Source organism: Alligator mississippiensis, chromosome 1, assembly GCF_030867095.1.
Source record: "Alligator mississippiensis isolate rAllMis1 chromosome 1, rAllMis1, whole genome shotgun sequence".
Classification (NCBI taxonomy): domain Eukaryota; kingdom Metazoa; phylum Chordata; order Crocodylia; family Alligatoridae; genus Alligator; species Alligator mississippiensis.
Window position 1 is genome coordinate 54,262,504 of NC_081824.1, and position 22,803 is coordinate 54,285,306.

At 45.1% G+C, this 22,803-nt stretch overlaps 1 protein-coding gene across 11 annotated transcripts in view; it reads left to right on the forward strand.

Annotated features, from left to right (window-relative positions):
- The window catches only part of PHF3 (PHD finger protein 3), a 93,699-nt gene that overhangs the window by 21,668 nt on the left and 49,228 nt on the right, over window positions 1-22,803 (forward strand). For 2 of the 11 annotated variants that reach the window (XM_059730740.1, XM_014594450.3), the window contains exons 2-4: window positions 17,941-18,096; window positions 18,319-18,391; window positions 18,672-18,833. The exons of 3 other annotated variants lie outside the window; for them this stretch is intronic. In XM_059730740.1, the coding sequence (XP_059586723.1) occupies window positions 18,692-18,833 (142 nt within the window). In that variant the 5' untranslated portion in view covers window positions 17,941-18,096; window positions 18,319-18,391; window positions 18,672-18,691. Of the gene's footprint in view, window positions 1-17,940; window positions 18,097-18,318; window positions 18,392-18,671; window positions 18,834-22,803 lie in introns of those variants that run through there. 6 more of the 11 variants (XM_006272959.4, XM_059730735.1, XM_059730754.1 and 3 more) reach the window with 5 other exon arrangements.

Consider the following 22,803-nt stretch of genomic DNA (forward strand, 5'->3'; position numbering starts at 1 on the left):
AGCATCGGTTCCCAAAATGTCTATCAGTGCACCCCTAAAAATCTAACCATATTTTATCAAAACCTTTTACTATGTAACTTCCGCTACCCTGCCTCCTGCCCCCTGTACCCTCCAAGAAGTCATGTACTCAGGCGTCCTTGTACTATGGCCTGCTGCATGTAAATTCTATTACAAAATTCCTGGGTTATATAATACTCTGGTATAAATTCTGTGCATGTTTTGTTTAGATAAGTGCAGATGTTAAATTTTGGAGTGTGAAAATATATATTATAAGACAGTAACACTTGTATTTTACTTTTATATTAAATGCAGTGTATTTCATGCAGTTCTTATGTTTACTTCTCCATTTCAGTGTTTTGTGTAGTATGACCTATCAGGGAAAAGGCACAGGTCAGGTGCATGGAATAGAGTTAACACTGGCAAAGTAACTGGATGTTTCGGCAAAAGTTATCAGCAGTGGAATTAGTAACAATACTGATATTTAAATTATCATATTTAATTTTCAAGCTTGTCACCCTATTATAATGAATGGGTCGCTTTACCTAACTTAGAGCTATTGTTTCAGACTCTTTGAAGACTCAAAGACAGCTTGTTTTTACTCAGTTCACAATTTCAAGATTTTCTTTGAATCCCTAAAGGCTGAGGCACATTTTTTGTTTTAAGCAAAAGCTTAAATTTTGGAATACGATTCTGAAATCCAGTATGGATTGAGTGCAGTGTCTTGCTCTCCTTTATAGATCTCAAGGACTGTCTTCATATTTTAAGATAGGAATTGCCAGTGGCAGTCTACGGTTTGCTGTTGGGAATAACATTATTTGGTTCCAAACAGCGTATTTGTGTCTTACTTCCACTGCTAAAATGTTCCGATAATTGATGGCTCATCTGGTAAGTCTGAGAAGTTATGCAGATATATTAGGATCTAGACCGGGGTGGGCAAAATATAGCCCATGAGCTGGATCTGTCCTGCCAGCTGATTGGATCTGGCCCACAGGGTGTGTCTGCCAATTGACTGAATCCCGCCCGTGGCTGCCCCCACACCGCTTTGCATGGGACCAAGCCCAACCCCTGGTGGGAGATGGCAGAGCTCAGCCCCATGCAGAGTGCCACAGACCTCACCGCCCAGGTGAGCTATGTTGCACATGCTCCCCACCCGTGCCTCCCTCCCCCCCCACACACACATGTGCACACGGGTCCCCCTCCCCCCACTCCTCCACAGAGCAGGAGTGTGCAGGGAGCAGATTGCCTATCTTGTTTTCAAACACCACTACTCACCAGTCCCCCCACGGCCCCATCCCACGTACGGAGTTTTGGTGAGCTGTTTTGCGAGGGGTGGGGGGATGTTGTTGATCTGGCCTGCAACAGCTTATCAAAACTTCCTATGTGGCCCCTAGGCTCTTGTAGAAAATGGTCATTGAAGGTGATACATTGCTGTGCCTCCTGACCCAACTCTTCTTAATTCTGTTTGGGTCTTTTTACTGTAACTGCTGTCTAGTAGTGAATTAGGCAACATGACTATATGAGTCACATGTTGTCTCTCCATTTCTCTCCCCAGGGAGAAGTGTGTGCAGTGGGGTGTCATATTTTGGTTAGGCTTTAGGGTTTTCTCTTTAAATGTGCACATTACTATGTATTGTTGTTAAAGAAGGAAAAGTCAGAAAAGTGCATGTGCACTTGAATGGATAACGATAAGGTTTCTGATGGTTCTAAGTTGCAGTAGGAATTTATTCTACAGTCTTGGACTGGATCCAGAGAAAAATCTATCTGCAGAAGAGATTTACTCTTAGAGAATTGCATTGTGTCTTAGGTCTTCATCTTAAAACTTCAGGCAGTCTCTTAGGCAGGCAAGGTTTTTTTGGTTAGATGTGACATCTTTTATTAGACTAACTGAGTAGTTGGGAAAAAGTTCTTAGCAAGCTTTCAGGCACAGTCACCCTTCATCAGGCATAGGGAGTCTCTGCTGGTCTAAGACTCCAAGGAATGAGAGAAGCTAAAAGTATGGAGGGATGTCAGTGAAAATGTAAATAGGTAGAGATAAGCAAGACAAAAGGTAAAGCAGGGGAGGCAAGGGGGAAGAGAGCAAGGGGAAAGGGGGGGGAGGTCAGAGGGAGACAACAGTGATATAATACAAGGTGGAAAAAAGACTGTGAAAAAGGGAATAGCTGGAGATCAGGAAAGCAGGAATGAGAGAAGCTAAAAATGTGACAGGATGTCAGTGACAATATAAAAGGGCAGGAATTGGAAAAACAGAAGGTAAAGCAGGGAAGGGAGGGCAAAGAAAAACGGGACAAAAAAGGCCAAAGGGGGAAAACAGTACAGTGGTAATACTGTGAAAAAGAGGCTATAAATAAAAAGGAAATGGTAGGGAACCAGGAAGAAAAAAGGCAGAGAAGAAGGGGAGGGGAGAATGGTTGGGGATAAAAGAGAGATGTGAGAGGTCAGGTCAGGCAGGTACCAGGTGAATCAGATGTCAGGCAGGTTGTAATGTGTCATAAATCTAATGTCTGTATTGAGTCCATGATTTTTAGTACCCAGTAGGTTGATGAAGTGCAGTTTGTAGGCTCATATATGAAAGCTGTGTTGTAAATTCCCTTTGAGGATTAGAACTGAGAGATAGGAGAGGGAGTGATTGTCCTATGAGAAGTGTGCACCACAGGTAGTTGGGTATTCTCGTCTTTGATAGATTTTTGGTGTGCACTCATTCTGGTGCGCAGTTGTTGTCTGGTTTCTCCTACATATTTTCCATCAGGGCATTTGGTGCTCTGGATGAGATGTATAACATTTCTGGAGGTTCAGGTGTAGGATCCAGGAATGGTGATGGTTCTGTTGTGGGATGTAGTTATTGTTGGGGTGGTGGAGATATGTTGGCAGGTTTTGCATTGCTTGTCCTGGCATGGTCAGGATCCTTTTGACGTGGTTTGGTCATAGCGAGTTTGCTTCTGGTGATGATGTTGGTGAGCTTCAGTGCTTGTTTAAAGGCTAAGATGGGTGGTTCTTGAAAGATCTCTTTAAGAATGGGGTCTTCTCTAGTATAGGTTGCAGTTGTTTGAGGATTTTCCGTGCAGGTTCCAGGGAAGGATGATATGTCATCATGGCATGCGATTTGTGGGGATTTTCTTTTTTGTACTGCAGCAAATTTTCATGAGGTATCCAGGTGGCTCTTTCAAAAGTGTGATCTCTTTCTCTCTGGAGGAGTGTCCTTGTTGGCTGAAGGCCCTTTTGAGATTTGTCAGGTGGCGATCATGGATTCTCCTTGCTGCAAATTTGGTGGCATCAGAGAGCCTGGCTGTAAATTACAGCTTCCTTGGTGTGTTTAGGGTGATTTGCGTGTTCTGTGTAGATATGTATGTTGGTCCATGGGTTTCTTGTGTATGATGGTTTGAATTTTACTATCTTGGATGTTGATCATGGTGTCCAAAAATGAAGTGCTGGTGTTAGAATATTCATGCGATAGTCTGATGGACCCCTCTGGGCTTCTGCTTGTCCCATCACCCAACTTGGCCAGGGCCCCACTCACCCCAGCCCCTGCTCACTGTGGGGGCCTCGGTCTCCCCCACTCCCACGGCCCTTACCTCTCACTTCCCCTTGCCCCTTCCCCCATGGACTTACCTGCTGAGGGAGGGTGGGGGGTACACCCCCCCCCGAAAATTTTGTATCCCTCTGCCTACGCTTGTATGCAAGAGCTTGATATCAGTGGCTGCTTACATAGCCATATACACACATTCAAATGATCTGGGAGAATTAAGATCATTCTGATAAATTGAGCTGAACAGACATTCAAATTCTGAGAGCTTGTGGTGTTGATGCTATTCAGCCAAAGGGCCCTTGTGCAGCACATCTTGGTGCACTCTACAGACTCCCTCAGTCTACCCTATTGCTCAGTTAGTCTGTCTCCCCCTGCAGTATAATGTGAGGATTGTGAAGCAAGTGTATTCTGCTTCCTACTTTGCTGGAGCAGTAGAGTCCAGCATGCAATACAACCTCCCACATGGGAGGGAGGAGCAAAGCACCCTGGGATGCTGGAGGACTGTGTTGTGGCTTCTCTCAGAACAGAATACATACAGACATTTGCTTTCTCAAGAGAAACTCTCCGGGAGTGATTTAACCCTGGTTGTACCCAGTTTATTCTTTTCCTGGAGTGGTCACTTTCTCTTTGAGAGAGAAATCCTGAAAATCTGTATACTTGTGGTTTCTCCTGGGAAAGCAGTGATTCTCCCAGGAGAAACTGAATGTGTCTGTGGCCAGTGAGGAATCCAGGAGTACCCCTACATTACATACTAAATTGACCAGGGATGGACATGTTCCTTCAAAATACTTTCCTTTGCCCACCAGTGTCAACATTGTAACTCAGGTTCAAGTTCAGCCAGCTGTTCTTCAAGCATTATGCTATCTTGGTAGTAGTGATAAAGCCCTAGATTGTTATGGTAAGTAGAGCATTATGTTATCTGTATGTTGGTACTACTTAAGTGCAAGTCCTCTCAGGAGCTACCCTGGTTCATCTCAGGGTTGTATGTAGAGGTTGAATAGGACCAGAGAGATCTTTGTAGGTTGTACAAGCAAGGAGGCTTGGGGTGAAGGTTTAAAACCTATCACTGTTCATTTGGTGTGTCCCTCCAGGAAGGGCTCAAACCAAATAAACACCTTACCCAGGTCCCTGCCACCTCTCAGTGGCCAACTCCAGCAATATTTCTCGGTCTGAAACAGAGATGTCCAGCATGGCCCGTGGGTTGCATCTGGCCTGCAGAGGTGTCTCATCTGACCTATGAGGCTTCTTCAGGGCCTCATAGGGCCCTGCCAGAGGGCTCTTCTGCCAGAGCCCCTGTGACAGCAGCATTAATTCCCTGGGTTCTGGAGCCATGCAGAAACACCAGCTCTGGCATCCACAACCATTATTGCCATTGCTGCTGCTCACAGGCTGTTCAGTCTCTTGGGTCCAACGAACTTGATGCTCCTGGTTTAAAGAGATGCCTACTATGGAGAAATATAGAACATGAGAATAGATATTAGCTGATTGGAGGGGACAAAAAAAAAGATTGTGTTTATCCGCCTGTGCTACAAATGTGGTTTCATGAAGTGCCATATCGTGACTTGAATTTAGTTGCATCTGGTCTAGAGTGTTGTTGCTTTTGTTAAGAGGCTGTAGTTGGCCTTTAACTGGCAACTCATTGTTCTCTACAATGGGACATTTGATAGTATTTTGCTAGAACAGATGTATTTAGAGTTGATTGAACTATTATGTATTTAAAGCTGGGCTATACAACTGGCATCGTGTGAGCCCTTTCAGCTGCTCCTCCCATAGCCATGCAATGGAGGATGCTTCCTCCCTCCTCCTCCCCCTCCCCCCCCAATCTGGGAGCAGAAGGCTGTGTGCTGCACAGCTGGAGGTAGAGGGCTGTGTACTGCTGTGCAGCCTGTAGGTTGGGGCAGGGGGAGCCCAGGGGCCTGGCCTTGCTGTGTGTGGCTGGCACCTTGAGGTACTTTGGTGGTCATGGGGAAGGGACAGTTTTTTTTTTCTGAATGATCTGTTGTCTGTGTTGGTGCAAAGGGGCAGCAGTTATTTGTGACTTTTTCACAGGTATTGGGATGAGATTTGTTAAGGGGAGGGACCAGCAACGTAGGGTCCATGGTGCTACCTGCACAACTTCTGAAGGGATTGGATGGCAGGGATCCTTGCCTGTGCTTGGTGACAAGCTACTCTGGGGTTCGGTGGCTGGGAGTTGTGTTCACGCTGCAATGTGGAGGAAGGGACCAGTGGCAGTAGGGAAAAACTGTGACAGATAACTGGTTGCAAAATTGGCCTGCCTCAAACCCAAGATGAGTTCTTCTGGCCTGTGGCTCTGAAAAGTTGCTGACTTTTTTATTTTTAAGGTTGTCCAGATCTTCTTCCCTTGTGAATCTGCTGAACTGAAGGGATTCAAGTAGACTGGTGGTTAGAGAAGATAGTTGATGCAGATCTATTGCTATTCCAGTAAACGTTCTGCATTTTTATCAGCAAAGTAGAATGCTAGTCTTTCACAGTGCATAGTACTAATTTTGAATGCAGGATTTAGGCCCAGACAGTTTAATTGCTTTGGAATAGGCCCTGAGGGCATGAACTGATGGCTTCAGTGAAAGTAAATAAAAGGTTCTTTCAGAATTTTAGAGAGGCTCAGCATAGGCTTTCAGGCATTTGTTATGTTTGGAGAATTTGGGTTTTATAATAAACTATCAGAAAGGTCTTTAATATCACATCTTAGACACTACCGTGGCCTAACATGATTTTCTGAAGAGAAAAGAAAATAGAAAATGAAGTTTCTACAGTTTATTTTGTACTGCTCCCAGGTATTTGCACAACAGCTTCTTTAGTTGTTTGGTATTATAGTGACTTGAATAGAAAAATCTCTTGGGCAAAGTTCCACCACCACCTACTTCAGAATTCCTGATAAGCACTGAAGCTATCTGATTTACTTACATGTTATATAAATATATCAGCCAAGAAAATCTTTATCAGTGCACCCCTAATAAACTATATATAGCTCTCGATCTATAGAGATAGAGAGATATCGTTTATCAGAGGTGCACTGATAAAGATTTTCTTGGTCAATACCGATAGCTGATTATTCACCAGGCTTATTGACTGATACTGATCCGATAACCGATTTACAGGAATTCAGGTGGCCAGAATGGAGAGCATCTTCTTGCAGGTAAATCTGGAGAGAGAGGGGTGTGGGAGGGCAGATCAAGGCCCCCATGGTGAGGGAGGGAGTGGGGCAGGGGCTGGAGCTGGAGCAGGGGACTGAATGGGACTTTGGGGTGGCGAGTGAGGCAGAGCTGTGGGTGGCTCATCCAGGGGATCAGAGTCCTGGTGCTTAAAAATGGCAGTGGAGGCACTTGATCTAAAGCTCATCAAATTAACTTTAGTTCAGGAGCTGCCACCACCACCATTTTAAAGTGCCAGGACATTTTTAACTGGAGTGGAGCTGAGCTGAGCGAAGTGAGAGTGGATGTGGCGTGCCTACTGCAGGCTTGGGGCTTTCCGCTCTGCTGCCTTTGTCCCAGGAGTTACACGTGACTGCGCTTCATTCCCTGCCTGTCTGGCAGTAGTGGCAGTAGCGAGCTGTGCTTCCTACTGCTGGATGGGCAGTGGGTATGCGGCCAGCCCACCGCTCCTGGGGCAAAGCAGAGAGCCCTGAGCCCACAGTGGACAGCCCACATCCGCCCAAGCTCCGCTTTTGTTAAAAGTGTCCTGGCACTTAAAATGGTGGTGGTGGCACTTGTACTAAAGTTCATTGAAATGAGCTTTAGTCAAGCACTTCTTTCACCATTTTTAAATGCTGGGATGCTGATCCCCTGGATGAGCTGCCTGCGGCTCCATCCCACTCATAGCCCCAGGGTCCCATTCACCACCCTGCCCCTGTCCCACTCCCTCCCTCACTGTGGGGGCTTGTATCTGCCCCTCTCCCCCTCCCTCCCTTGCCCTTCCCAATGCCCCTTACCCTCCACAGACTTACTTGCATGGCACTGCTCTCTAAGCTGTCCGGCTGCATTCCAATCCACTTGCATGTGTGCAGCTATACGCATGCATGTGGCGACTGGGGGCCCTGGCCAGAAGGCATATTATATTTATTAGTACATTATTGCCTACACCAGCCAAAAAAAGCTCATAGCCAATAATGTTGATTTTCCTTTTATTAGTGCTCATCTGATATGGCACCGATATATTGGTGCACCTCTATAATTTATTGAGAATCCCTTTGAACTTTCAGTAGTCTGTTTACGATTATCTTTCACCATTTAACATTTCTTCATGGGCAAACTTGTGGTAGATCTTTCAGCAGTCTATACCATTGACTGGAGAAAAGCTTAGAATAGAACCTCTTATAATTCAGACAAGTGATATCATTTGCAATAATTTCAATGGAAAGCACCACTGGAGCAACTATGACTTAACTCAGTTACTGAAGTGTGGGTGAGGGGGAAGGAGGCTCTTGGGTCTCACCCATGTCACTCCCCTCTCCTTCCCAAGACCAGCATTTAGGTTGACTGGTATTTTTGCCACAACTGATATGGGAGGAGGGATGCTAAATCAGCCATTTATTAATCTGGTTATGTTCATAATCTTTCTGCAAATATATATCTTTGCAACTAAGTCTTTCAGAAAGATTAACCAAGTTCTTCTGGGTTTGACAATCAGAGGCCTTTAAAGGAGACATTCTTTTGACTGTGTCTGCAGAAATAACTATCTTTCTCTTCATAGTTAGTGTAACCAGAAATACAAGGCAGTATCAGGCTCCAGTAATCCTGCTCATCTCTCCATAAACTGACTTTCTTACCATCATGGATACTTCAGTATCTCTCAGGACTTCGTTCACTAGGCCTCTTCACTCATTAGTATCTTACCTTCAGAAAGAGGGTTAACCTAGAGCTGGTTGATTTAATTTTGAAACAGGGTGAATACAAATCAACATTTTTTTTTTAAATAACTCTCCTTCCCCCCCCATTTTTAAAATTTAAATCAGATTTTTTTATTTAGTTGTATTTTTTTGTTAAGATGTTTTAAAAAATAAACCTATATAAATATAGTTTTAATTTAAGATATATTAGAGCTCAAAGATATCACCATGGAATAAGGATTATAACTTCTAACTATATACTATCTGAGACAATGTATTTATGTAACCTTTTTAGAAAAGTTTTATAAATAGTCAATGGCCTGTTGTGACCTATATTAGGGGCCCAATCTTATGGCATTCCCAGAGGCTCCTCTATAGATTAGCCAAGATCAAAGAAAACCACTGTACCCAGTGGGACTCAGTCTAGAAGATCCCATTATGCCTCTGTGATGCTTAGTTTCAGTTCTCAGATGGTGGATTTGTGTCTCCAGAGACAACATCCTTGTTAACAGCAGTATATGGAGATGAGATAACAGATCTGATTACCTACCCATCAGCCCTATTGTCTCTCTGCAAGTTTGTGTACCCACAGTCAAACCCTTACCTCTCTCTAAAAGTGCAGTTTCAGGAAGTTAATTGAATAGAGGATTTTGGGGGGTGGAGTAGATCTGGGCAAGAAGGAGGAGTCTGGAGATAAATGCAAGGAGGGAAGGGCAGTAGAAACAAAAGAGAAACATTTTGAGCAGAATATTCCAGAAGTCTTGAGGGATAAGTTTCTGAGTATAGCTTCTCCATTTATTTGAGATCTAGTGAGGGAATGGTATGGTAGCAGGGAAAACGTATCATTGCAGCAGGCTTACCAGGCAGTAAAAGAGGGAAGAAATCAAAGATGAGAAGACATCTGAAGGAAAGTGAAGAAAGCTCCAAGCTAATAGCATGTGTCTGTAGCGCTCATTTGATGTCCTCCTAATACAGAGTGACAGAAATATCCATCAAATGTTCATGATTAATCTGATGAATTGGATATAGTTCATCTCCCAATGACTTCAGAAGTATCTGCTTCAGTTAGCTCTCATTTTTTGGTCACTGTCATCCAAGTTATCTTCCACTTTCATTCTCAGTCAGTTCCTCCCTGTTTGTGAGCAACAAGTCTAGAAGAGCTTCCCACCATGACATCCACCATGACATCACTTGTACTGCTCTCCATTCTGACCTATACTTACAAGCCTCCAGCATGCCTAGCTCCTGCTTCACTGTACCTTGGACCATGTGTACATCTCCTTTTACATTTAGGAAAATGCCTCCTTTTTGCCTTGCCTGTCCTTCCTGAGCAAGTTTTACCCATCCAGGACAGCACTTCTATCATATGAGGTATCCCACTACATCTTTGTTATTTCAGTTACTGGTACCTTCATTACTCCTGTTTATTCCCCTTGCTTCTCATATTGGTATATAAACAATTTGGGTAACTAACAAATTGCCCTAATTTATTCCTGGGTGCTTTCCTAAGGCTCACCCCCTCTTATTTAGTTTTTTATCCAGGTCCCCTGGCTCTTTACTTACCTTTTGCGCTTTTTGTCTCTATCCCCCACAAAACCTAGTTTTAAAGCCCTCATCACTAAGTTAGTGAGTATATATATTAGGATACTCTTTCCCCTGTTTGTCAGGTAGACCCAGTCTCTTTCCCACCCCTCCCTGCCATCCTTTTTCTTGGAATACTACCCCGTGATCAGAAAAACCAAAATCCCTGCCGGTAACACCATCCATGCAGCCATATGTTGATCTCAAAGCAGTCTTCTTCACCCATGACCAGAAAGATCAACAAAAATATCACCTGGGCCTCTGTCCCCTTCACCCTTGCACCCGACGGCATGTAGTCACTTTTGATCTACTCAGGGTTACCCAGGGAGTACCACTGGTACCCAAATGGGAGAGCATCATAGGATAGTAGAGGGCCGGATGAGTTGCTGCAGCCTTTCCATGATGTCTTGGTTGTGGGCTCCTGGCAGGCAGCAGGCCTCTTGATGGGCAGACGGGCGGATGGATGACTCTGTGCCCTGCAGGAGTGAGTTGCCAACCACACTGACACATTGTTTCCTCTTGGTGGCAGTGGTCTTGATCTTTTTGCCTTTGGTATACATAGCTTAGTTTCTGCTGCCACTGGAGTAGGCTTCTTCTCATCTGATGTCAGGGGTTTGACCTGTTCTCTAGCTGGACAGCTGCAGGTTTGGAAGAGTAGTAGTACTGTTTGTTGCCAGAAGTGACAAGCTGTCAGCTTCCCCTCCCTCAGTATTGGGATCTTTGTCTTCCAGTGCCTTCTCTGTCTGTTCCTTTTCCATGATGCTGGAGGCCTGTTTGTGGTTTAAGCTCATGAAGTCCTAATGCTCAGATGCTTCTGAGCCTAGCCAGCACCACTTACGGCTCCATTACCTGGTTCCTGAGAGAACCTACCAGGAGGCATCTCTCACACGGCAAGCACTTTCCCACTTTGCTGTGTTTGGCAGGAATGTGCAGGCTGCAGTCCACACAAAGCCTGACCAGGACCTGGGTGGAAACCTCAGGGGTTAACAGCTCCCCTGGACAGAGTCCATACAGAGACGGGCAGAGGTAGAGATGGCAGTGGGAATAGCTTTGGCATTGTGATGTCTTCTCCTGTCTAGCTATCTCACTGATTCCTTGTTCCTTCTTTCTATTCTGTTGTTGCCCCTGAGAAAATTCCTTGTTCCTCCTTTGCTTGCTTCCATTCAGCAAACTAACAGTTAAGGAAAGGTTTAAAAAAAAAAAAAAAGCAGCCAGACCAACCCACCTCGGCAAGCTCCTGTTCGTTGGTCCTGGTGTCACTGGGTCCTGGCTGGCCTTTCTGCCTTGGCATATCCTGCCGCCTCATTCATATTAATATCAGCTACTAAGTTCAGCAACTAAGAGCTCCTCTCTGCACACTTCCCAAGCAACCCTATAAGAATAACTGAATTTAACTTGCACTACCAACCTCCAAACAGGCAGGCCTTCTACTTGCCAGTACTCAACCTTCTCAGGTAGTTAAGACTTCCTGCTCCTCTCCTAAGCAGGAATTCCCGCTCAGACTTCCCTGTTTAGCCCATTTGCTAGTCCTGGTGCCACTGTCTTGTGTCAAGGTGTGATGCAATAGATTTGAGGTGGCTAATCTGCAGCATGAGTGCAACAAGTGGCACAGGCAGTTTCTGTGGGGCACGTGGCAGATTAGATAGAGATAGGCAGCACAGCAGCAGGTAGGGCAGGAAACAGAGCAGGAGGTGAGGTAGGGGGCACAAGGCAGGAAGCAGAATGCAAAACAGCAGATTGAGTAGGGGAAGGAAGTTGGAGTGGCGTTTAGGAAGGGTGCAGGGCTAATATGTGGCACACCTGTCACAAACAGTTGGTCCCCTCTGCTGTACTTTGCATCAAACTCCTAACACACCATGGTAGAAACAGAGCTGCAGGGGACCTCCATAGGTCATTTAGTCCAACCCCTTCCTCCCAGCAGGATTCTCTCTATCCAAACCATCCTATACAAATCCATAATCATAACCTCTTGGTAAAACTATGATCAATCCTGACGCAACGAAAGATGTAACACTCTAACCTGCCACAGCTAGAGCAAGGGAAACCATGGCAGCCAACATCCTGCTTCTGTAAAAGGTGGTTATTACACACTTAAGAGATCTGAGGTATAGTGTCATGCCTCCTTACTACAGACAAAGGTGAAAAAGCCAACAGTAAATACCAGTCTGACCATAAGGTAAAATTTTTTCTGATCCCCGATATGGCAATCGATCTGATCCTGAGCGGAGGGACAAGACCCTTTGGCCAGGAACCTCCAGCTTTTAAGTCCCAACCTTGGCTTCAGCCAAGACCCAGTGCCTCTGGGGAAAGCTTAAAAAAACCCACCCCTGGTGCACGTACTGGAAAGAAGGACGGATACCCTCCCCTGTGCAGCAACCAGCAAAGCCTAGAAGCATGGGAATTACCCCTAGTAGAACACAGGCATGGATTATTCCTGACCAGTAGCTCTCCAACCTCTTCTTGAACACCTCTAGTGATGGAGAGTCCACAGCTTCCCTAGGCAGTCTCTCACTGTCCTAACAGTGAAGAAGTGTGTTTGGATATCCAATCTAATCCTACTTACGTGTGGAATCTTTGACATTTGGATACATGTGCCATGGAATTGCTAAACTCTAACTTGCCTATGTTTGGTTGCTCCTGTTGTTGTTGTGAGTTAACAAAGGTGGAAGTTGCAGACATGAACAGTATAACTGGGAAACGATTAGTCCTGTGAATGGCTAGATAACATCCATAAGAGAGAATCTCCACCTTGGGTGAGAATTGTGGAGCTATAGTTTGGAATTACTGTGGCTTTATGAGTCTAAAACAGGGGCAGGCAATTATTTTGGGTGGAGGGCCGCTTACCCAGTTTTGGCAGGCTGTCAAAAGCGGCACGGGTAGTCCCACCCCTTGACAGGTGCCCTGCCCCCTGGTCACTGTCTTGGGACCAACGTCTTGGGACCAATATCCCAGGGCCAGCACTGGTGGGGCCCAGAGCGGGGCACAGGCTGGAAGGGGTCTGTGGAGCCGGGTTGGGCTGCACCAGCAGGGAGGGAAGAGCTGGCCCGGCTCCATAGAGCCCCTGCCAGCTGAGACCCCGCATTCCTGCCACCCTGCTCTGGGCCCCACCGGCACTGACCCCGGGACACCAGTGCAGGCCCTGTGCTCCCCGTCTGCTCACACCCAGTGCCCCCCAGCCCCGCGGTACAGGCAGGGGGCAGTGCACAGCCCCGACCCCCTGCTCGCCAGCAGGGAAGAAGCTGGTGCTGAGCGTGGGGAAAAGTGGCCCTTCACCTGCCCCATGCCTGGTACCCCATGCTGCAGGTACTCGCAGCCCACGCAGGGCTGTCTGGAGCAGGCACAGGCAGGCTGCAAACTGCTGCAGTGTGTGGCACTGGCCATGGGGTGGGCGAGGGGCCACTTTTCCCCACTCTCAGCACTAGCTTGTAACCTGCCCCACTGCCAGCCTGGCAGTGGGGCCGGGTTACAAGGTGGGGCTGAGCGTGGTGAGGGAGAAAGCAGCTCCTCCCCGCCCCATGCCTGGTGCCCCGCGCCGCAGCCACTCGCAGCCTGCATGGGGCTGCCTGTGCCTGCTCCAGGCAGTCCCGCATGGGCTGTGAGCACCTGCAGCGTAGGGCGCTGGCCATGGGGTGGGTGAGGGGCCACTTTTCTCTCCGCAGGGAAGGAGCCCAGGGAAAAGCTGAGCGCGGGGGAGAAGCGGTCCCTCCCCTGCCCCACGGCTGGTGCCCCACGTTGCAGGCACTCGCAGCCTGCATGGGGCCTCCCCCCCATGCTCCTTCCTTGCCCAGGGTCCCCCTTACCTGAGTTTCCCATGCCAGGGCAGCCACAGCCCAGAAACCCCAGCTGGGGCTCCTGGCAGACCTGGGTGGGCCCCGGTGTTGTTGGAGCCTGCTGGGCTTCCCCTGGGTCCTACTGCCCTTGGTTCCTGTCGTTTTTGACAGGAACCAAGGGCAGAGAAATATTAATTTTCTACATTTTTTTAGGGGCCCCACGGGCCGGATGGAATGGCCTCGCGGGCTGTATTTTGTCCACCCCGGTCTAAAGCTTTTAAGCATCTGCTCTCACTGTCTCATAGTCGATAACTTGTAAACCAGTAAAGATATTGACTGTTTTTACTTGTATGGTATATATCCTCCCCACTTTAGCCTTTCAGTATTGGGGTGCATGCCATAAGCAGGGAAGCTAATTTTACTTGGCTGGAATAGATGCATGAAGACACTGCTTTAGTGGCTGCCAAAATGGCTCCTGCTTCTGTTTGGCCCTGCAGGCTGCTCATAGCTGCTGAGGATTTGGCATTAGCTGCTACCAGTTACTTTAGAGGTTATTAGAGGGTTACCCTTATAGCTTGTGCCTGAAGCAGCAAGTGAGTAGCAAGTGAGCTGCTGCATGTAGTCAGCCATAATTTTGGAAAAAAATCTTTTTTTTCTCTTCCTTTATCCTGCTTTTCAAAAAACAAGGTGCATTTTTTATTTGGAGGCTGTAGCATATAAGAATTTGCCTCTTCCCTGCCTCCTCCTGTTCCAGGATACTGTAATGCTGTATTACCTCTCTTTTATGTGCAGCATTATGTTAATAAAGAAAAGTACCTCCCCTTCCCCCTCTTTTTTTTAAAGATACAAGTAAAAATAAATGTTTACTGCACTAAGATGCCAATAGCAATTTTTTTTTTTTATCAGGACAGCGCAGTTTTATAAAATCAGATATTAACAAATTATCACTGTATTTTTTTCTAAGAATCGTTACAATACTTTGGTTTATTAAAAGATTTTAAACATTAAGTTGATTGCCAGTTATACATCTTTCTGTATCTTCGTAGCTTGCTCACTTTTTTTCCCCTTGTCTTTCCATCTTAGTTGTACACAGCCACTGCTGTAAAACTCATTTGACTTAACTACACAAAACAAAATATTCTGACTTTTCTTTTTGATTGTTATATGGTCTCTTCTTTATAGATTATCACCCTCTTGCTTGTTTGCTCATTTTTATTAGCGATCTTAAAATATTTTTTCTCTTTCAGTTTATTATGTTTATGTATTTTCACTTTATTTTTCTCATTACTTCTGTCTTTTGTCCTCTTAAGATATTTTTCATTTCATTTTCTATGTCTCAGTCTTTGTTTCTTCTTCCTTAATTATTCTTCCCTGTCATTTTTTTTCTTATTCCTTTCCCCAGCAGGATTCTGTGTCGTGTGCTCCTCATCCAACCTCACTAGTCAAGTTGTAATAGTTGTTTTACAGCTCAAGTGGCTTTAGATTTAACAGGAGATTTGTGCTGCTAATTCCTCTATAAATTGGAAGCAGTAGCACAAATTCTTTTAAATATAGAATTGCTTTAGCTGTAATGTTTGAGGCCACATCTCTTAATAACTGTCAGAAGAGCATGTTTGGTTTTTTTTCTGCCTGTATTTATTAGGAAGGGTACAGGCTCAGTGCACACGCCTTGAATGAAATTAGCAGAAAACATCGGATTCTTGTGGTAGCTCTGAGAGCCACTTCAAAAGTATGTTTTAAAAATTGTTTGTTTAAGTAATCTTCATTTATTACTAAAGGTGCACTGATATATTTGCAGTGATATATTAGTCCGTATCGGATCAGCACCAGTAAAAGGAAAATTGACATTATTGGCAATTGGCTTTTTTTTGGCTGGTGTAGCTGATAATGTCACCGATTAAATACTGTGTGCATGCATGTAGTCGCAGCATGCGTGTATCTGGGAATGCAGCCAGGCAGCTTGGAGAGCAGCATCCAGCTAGTAAGTTTCTGGGGGAGGTGTGGGTGAGGAAAAGGCATGGGGGGTGAGGGCAGACTGAGGCCCCCACAGTGAGGGAGGGAGTGGGGCTGGGGCAGGAACAGGTGCTGCCCAACTGGACCAGGGTGAGGCGCAGGATGGAGCCACTGACACCCATCCAGGGTGCATGGGGAGAGAAGGGTCAGCTCTCCGCTGCTGCACACACCATAGAGGGAGGCATGGGGGGCATGTGCATACTGGATTTGTGCGCAGGGCGAGGGTGGATGGACTGCTGCGGGCTCAGGGCCAGGGACTGTGCTGGTCCTTCCTGACGGGCTGGGCTGGGGTTGCATTTGGGGCTGGGAGGGGTGACTACAGGGTGGGCTACAGCTACCCCAAAATTTTCCATAGCCACTCATCCCAGCACTACCGCCACCCACCCTGCCCCAAGTGCAGCCTCTGCCCAGCCCCCATCTTTGGGAAGAGGTCGGCACAGCCCCTGAGTCTGCATCCCATCCTCACCCCGCACACACATCGGCGGGGGGTGGGGGGGGGAGTACATGCCCCCCGTGCCTCCCCTGGGGTGCATGCAGTGGCCAGGGGACCTGCCCCCCTCTCCCTACCCCCTGTGCCTCCTGGATGAGGTGCCCACATCTCTCGCCCTGCCCTGGCCGGGTAGTGTCTGACCCCGCCCCATTCCCATTCCCATTCCCTCCTTTACTGTGGAGACCTCCATCTGCCCCCACCACGCCTCTTCCCATCCCCACGCCCCTTCCCCCCACAGACTTACCAGCCGCATGCTGCTCTCCAAGGTGCCAGGCTGCATATTGGCTGTTGGATCAGTATCAGCCAATATGGCTAGTTAATAACCAGCCATTGGTTTTGGCCAAAAAAAATCTTTATCAGTGCACCCCTATTTATTACACCATCTTGAAGAAATTAGTGTAAATCCACATGAAAGAGGGAAGGAGGACTGGAAGGTGTTGCTGTTGTCATTGAATCCATTTCTAATGCTAATTTTACCTGTTACCTGTAAAATAATTAAAAAATAAATAAATGGGGGGGATGTGCGTGCATGCATTCATGCATATCTATATCTATCTATAATAGATATAGATATGCATAAATAGATATATATATTATAGTGTGTATGTGTGTGTATATACATGAAAATGTCTAGGTGTGTAGTAATAGTGTAGACTTATTTGTATAATAATTCCAAAGCTGGCGTTATCGGTCTTTTATTACAGGTGTGTTGAAAAAAACCCAAACTAATTATCTTTAAATGAAGACAATTAGAATGTATATAGGTCTAGGGTTTTAGAATGGAAAGCTGATAGTGGTTTGCAGAAAGATGTTCCATCAATCTGAAGCCTAAAATGTAGTAGCAAAAAACTAATTGGTTACTTGTAAATTTCTTAACAATCACTGAAAGTGAGTCGCTGTCAGTTCTGGAAATTCTTAAGGTAGCTTTTGATTATTGTCTGCTCCCCATTGTTCAGAATGAAGTTTAAATCTAAATTTGAATGGTAAGCTTTTCCAGGGCCATTTCCAGATTTTTGGTTTACACTAGAGATTTTCAAACTGGTGATCTGTGCAAAATTGGGACATCTGTGTGTGGTTCATTGGTCCAGTAAAATTGGGAACCACTTGTTTACATTGTACTAAGGATAGTTCTCCTTCAAGGCTCTTTAAAAACTGTTTAACTAAGCTGGTTTATTGTTTAACTGACTGGTTTACTGTTTAAACCAGTTTTAGCTTTTTATGGTAGAATTATTAAGGATGGGACTGTTCCTTTGGCTATATCAGAAACTTGAAGTTTATTCTTTTATATTTATACTTTAAGAGGATACTCAATGCTACATGATTCTTCACAGAATTTGTAAGTTTTCCTGTCATTAATATTGCCAAGAGAAAAAAATGGAGTTAAAAAAGAACAGGAGTTGACAAATTTTTTTGATGAGACAGTCTAAAAATTCTAAGGTTGATTTTTAAGTCTCATTAATGATTTCTTGTTCCAATTTCCTAGACAAATGCATTGCTTTATAATTGTTATTTTCTATAACAAAGCAGTTGTCAGACATTTTTGGGGACCCTGTTTCTGTTGCACAGTTTAGTCTGTCTTGAAATTATTTAGATAGCCTTACATTGTTTGGGCAGCCATATCAGTTGTCTGGTTTTGTGCTGTATTTTTCAACTCCTGCGTGTTTTACAAAGTCGCTTGGGTACTTGGCTTCAATCTCACAGATTTCGCATCCCACAGGGACCAGGATTCATTAATCACACATAGGATCTTGGGATAGGAGAGGCTACCCTTGCAGAACCATACTTAGAGAAAGTGAGGAGAATGGCCGGTGCAGTGGCTTGACTGCCTCTTAGGAAACCTATTTTCAGGAGCAACCTCTGGGATCCTTCTCAGGTTAGTGGGAGATAGGAATATGACAAAAATTTTGTTGTCAGTCACTGGCTGGAAGAATAGTGCATACTGCACTCAGTAATATTCTGAATTGCAGATGCAGGTATGTAGCATGCTTGGGATTTACAATTTAAAAACCTTGTCCTACACTAAAAATGAGACTTAAACTTTCTGCATTTTGGGATCAGCTCTTTCTACTGTTCACCTTTCTTCAATTTTTCATAGGTGGGAAGGGACAGTGAGGGACAGCTGATCCTCTAAGGCTGGGGACCTTCCTGTGGCAAAAGTCATTAAAAATGTGAGTCACTGAAAAACAACAATGACTTTTTGACAAGGACCATCTACAGAAATTTTAAACTTTGGGTGATAGCTTCTTCTACGCTGAAACTGCTTCACATGGGGAATTTTCTGTCTTGCACTTCCTTATTTTAGCTTTTGTTTGTGCTCAAATTGTACATTTTATTTTTATTTGGCCTTCCCCTTCTTTCGTCCCTGCCTTCTTCACAATCTCTTATAACCCAAACATTTTTAGATACTTTTAAGTTTTAGGCTCTTTTTTTGCTTTTGTTATTTTTCAGTTATTGGTCTTGATGATATTATGGATGAAGAAGGGGTTAAAGAACGTGGTAATGATACCATTGATGAAGATGAGCTAATTTTACCTAACAGGAATTTGAGGAAACGGTTGGAAGAAACTTCAGTGAGATCACCAAGAAAGTCACCACGTTTAATGGCACAAGGTGATAATTCAGATAATATTCAAATTTGCACATTGTAGGGATATTTGTTTACAATTTCAGTCTCTTTTTAAACTTTAGGTAAATGTTAACTAGTATGACATATAATAAAAATCCTCGAACTGGAACTATTTTACAGCATTAATGTTGTAAATATTTAATGATTTTATAAAAATTAGAAATGAACAATTGGTGACAGCCTGTAATCTCCCAGTAACTTGGTTATTCAGATTATTTTACTGAAGAAAGTGATATTGGGATTAATTTGACCCAAGTTAGGCAGTCAGAAAAATACAGCCTCTAGAATTGTGAAATGCTCATTAGTAGAATTATTTTGAATATTCAAACAGTATTGAAGGTAAAATATTGACTTCATTGGAGTTTTCAGACCAATTTGGTGTAAATATTTCTTCATTGAAGTACTAAAAAATTGTGCAGAGTTTGTTTTTCTCCTGTAAAACCATTAAGTGACTTGGTGTTAGAGCTCTTAAAGAGAGTCATAGTTGAGGCAACTAAAGTCTGAGTTTCATTTTTAAACTGTCCGTGAGATTAGCAAAGGCATGTTCTACAGTAGATTAAAATAATTTTTCATAACTTGGCTTAATAGCCAGTCAGGATAGCAGAGGTCTTTATGTTCAGTCTTTATGATGCATTTTTTTCTTTGTTGGGTTTTTTTTTTTTTGTTATAGAATTTTAAATTAGGTTATCATGTTAATAATTTGAATTTGTAGAAGTCTTTCACCCAAAGATCTTAGATTTCAACATAGTTTACAGGCACTAAGGTGTGGACAGACATAATGCTTAGAGCATTCTAAATACACTTCCAACCCCAAGAGTCTACATGTACCGGCCACTTAAGAGTAGTTTAAAATTCCTGGATCGTTCCAAAAGCACACTGGGGCATTCAAATACTATTTTGAGCTAGTCATCCGTGAACCAGTTCAGTGTTATGTGCCACTGCTTTCCAACACTTTCTCTGCAAACTATTTAATCAGTTCCACCTTCCTGCTATGGACCCTGTAGCTGTGGGGTCCCAGGTTCATTTGGGGTGGGGGTGGGACTGCGGGGATTTCCAGGTGCTGGGGGTGGGGTGTGGAGGGAGCTTTGTGACCCTGTTGTGATGATTGAGGGGTTGTGCCTGTAACCGTAAACGCCTGTTGATTTCTGGGTACTGGGGGGGATTAACAGGGCCATTGCACAGTGGGCACTTAATAGAACAGAATGACTGTCAATTCCATGCTCAATGAGAAGTGAATTAGCCCACTAATTGTTGGTTGCCATCTGTGCTGCATTTTTGCAGCCAGCCCTGCCCCACAGGTTCTACCCTGCATGTGCATCTCTATGAAATTGCTGCCAATGCAAGGTACTCAACCAGAGTTCTAGGGAAAGTCCCCTTAAAGCTACAGTGTGAGACAGAGACTGAGAAGTCTCAAAGCAATCAGTACCTGGAATGAAGAAGCAGGCCCCATCCTCCCCCACCGCCCCCCGCTAACTCCTCCCTCCCACCTCCACACATGCATACCTGGTCAACCCCACTCTGGATACCACCACCCAGAGGTTGGTAGTGTGAAAGCAAGTAGAGACATGGACTTAGGCACGCAGGGAAATTGAGGCATGGGCCGTGGGTTGGGTGGGGAAAGCAGCAGTGACAGCTGAGTAGCAGAGGGTAAAAAGTCCTTCCCAAAAAAACAGGGCAGGGGTTGGAAAATTTGGAGAGTTCTTGGGGTCCCCTGGTGCCCACACTGTTCTAGGGATCATGAGCAGGGGGCTACACAGCTCCCTCAGCACCTGGCCATCCTTCCAGTCCAACTCTCCAGCTCAAATTAACCTGGGATCTGCTACTGCAGAGTGGTGAAATTTGACAGATGGTTTTCAGGGCAGGGTTGAAAAGCTGTGGAGTTTCTGGGGAAGGGGGCAGAGCACCCAGTCTCCCAGGAGCCTCAGTTAGGGGGCCATATGGCACCACTAAGCACCTATCTTCCCTTCAACTAACACCCTCTGCCCCAACTGAGCTTTGGATCCCACTGCCTAGGGTCTGTAGCAGGGAGGTGAAATTTAGAAAATGCTTTCCAGTGCAGATGTTACAAAAATTAGTTTGGAGGATGGGGGGACAGGATGATGTAGAGCATGCCATCCCCAAGTACCACAAGCAAGGGCCCTATAGCCCTTTACCTTCTGGCAGTCTTTCCGTCCACCACCATGCTCCTGCCCCAAATGAGGCTGGGGCCTTGCCGAGTGGGGTCCATTTCCTATTAAGGGTCCAGGCTCTTCCCTCCCATATAGACCTGTGCATCTGGTGAACCACACTTATTTTGGTAAATTATTAGTGTTCTTTACTAACCTCAATCAGTTTTTTTGTGCTCCCCCTTTTCAAAAGCATTTAGATAAAAATTGAAATTGGGGATAATCATATAGGGGATGTCTTTCTTGATGTCTAGCCAATCCAGGCTTTCTTCGCTTCAAAGGGAATCCTAGGGAAACTCTGGGCACTGACCCCTAGGAGCCATCGTGTTCTAGGTATTCTGCCGTTCTGTGGTGGTGTTTCATTAGCAGTGCAATCCCTAAAAGATGTCAGTCTGGTTTGTGTGGACACTTCTGTCCAGAGGCGGTTATAAACTGGTTCCCAACCAGAGACATTCTTGAAATGGTTCAAGCGTTATGTCTGTCGGCACCCTATTAATCTTCCTAGTGTCTCTGTCAGGTAGCTATTTGCTTTAGTAATTTTTTTCTCTTACATTTACATATTTTGGAAGGAAAGATATACTATTGGGAAGCCAAATAGTTAAAAGTTGTAAGTTAAATGAGAAACTTGGCTACAATCTGGGAGAGTCTTTTTTTGCTTGGAGTACTAAAATACTTTGTTTCTCAACTTGTAAAGGTATTGGAGTTCATATTAGCTGTTTAGAGGATGTTGAACAGAATGGGTGTTTATAAAGATGTCAGATTTCATATATTAAGAATCCCCCAAATGTATGCAAGTTTAACTGCCTATTATGTGGGGTTTGTACTGATGTAATTTTTGTATGTTGCTTATTTCATGTAGAAGATAAGACAGCAATTAAGAAATGGCCTACCTATCTCAGGTGTTGTAGTGTTTAAAGCTGTTTTGGTTTCTCATTTGCTACCCAGAACTTGCATGGCCATTACAATGTGCAATCTTAATATCTGATTTCAAATAGTGTCAGTGGGAAATAGGAAGGCAAACTGGTGGTTTTAAATTTTAGATGACCTTTTTGAGATCAGTAACTAGATGAAGACATAGCGTCTTGGTGTTTAACGAGCCAAATGTTGAGTTACCGTATTTACCCGAATCCAAAATTACTTCAGATTTAAGATGACCTCCCAGTAATTAAATTCTAGATGTGGAGAATTTATAATTTGTTATAACTTTCCTCATACAGAATCTAATTTTGGAGGGTTGTTAAAATTTGTGTTCCTCCCTTCCCCCACTGCAGTGGGGCAAGCAGCAGCAGTGGGCAGGTGGTGAAGGGCCAGTGGTGATTGAGTTAAGTGTCTTGACCCCTGCCCCTTGTTGTCTGTTCCCCACCACCACCATTTACCCCACTAGTGCCTGGTCCCCCCACCCCTGGTGCTTGCATGCTCCATGTCTGTCCCACCCCTTGTGGTGCCTGTCCTTGCCACCTGCCTCCCTCAGCGGTGCCTATGTGCTTTCCTCCCTGCCTCCAGTCCCTTACCACCCGCCTCCCTCTGTGATGCCTGCATCCCCTGGCACCTGTTCCCTTCACCATTTGCCTCCCCTGCTGGCTCTCTGTTGGTGCTTACCTTCTCATCACATTTCTGGTTCTGGCTGGGGCCCTGCTCTGGCATAGAGTACATGCTGGCTCTAGCCCCCACCCAGATGTGCAGCAGCAGGTCTTGAGGGTGGCAGCCCTACCTTGGAGCCAGGACCAGAGATGCTGCTACTGCCACTGCCCTGCCTTTGCTGCCTAACTAGTTGGGGGCTGGAGACAGC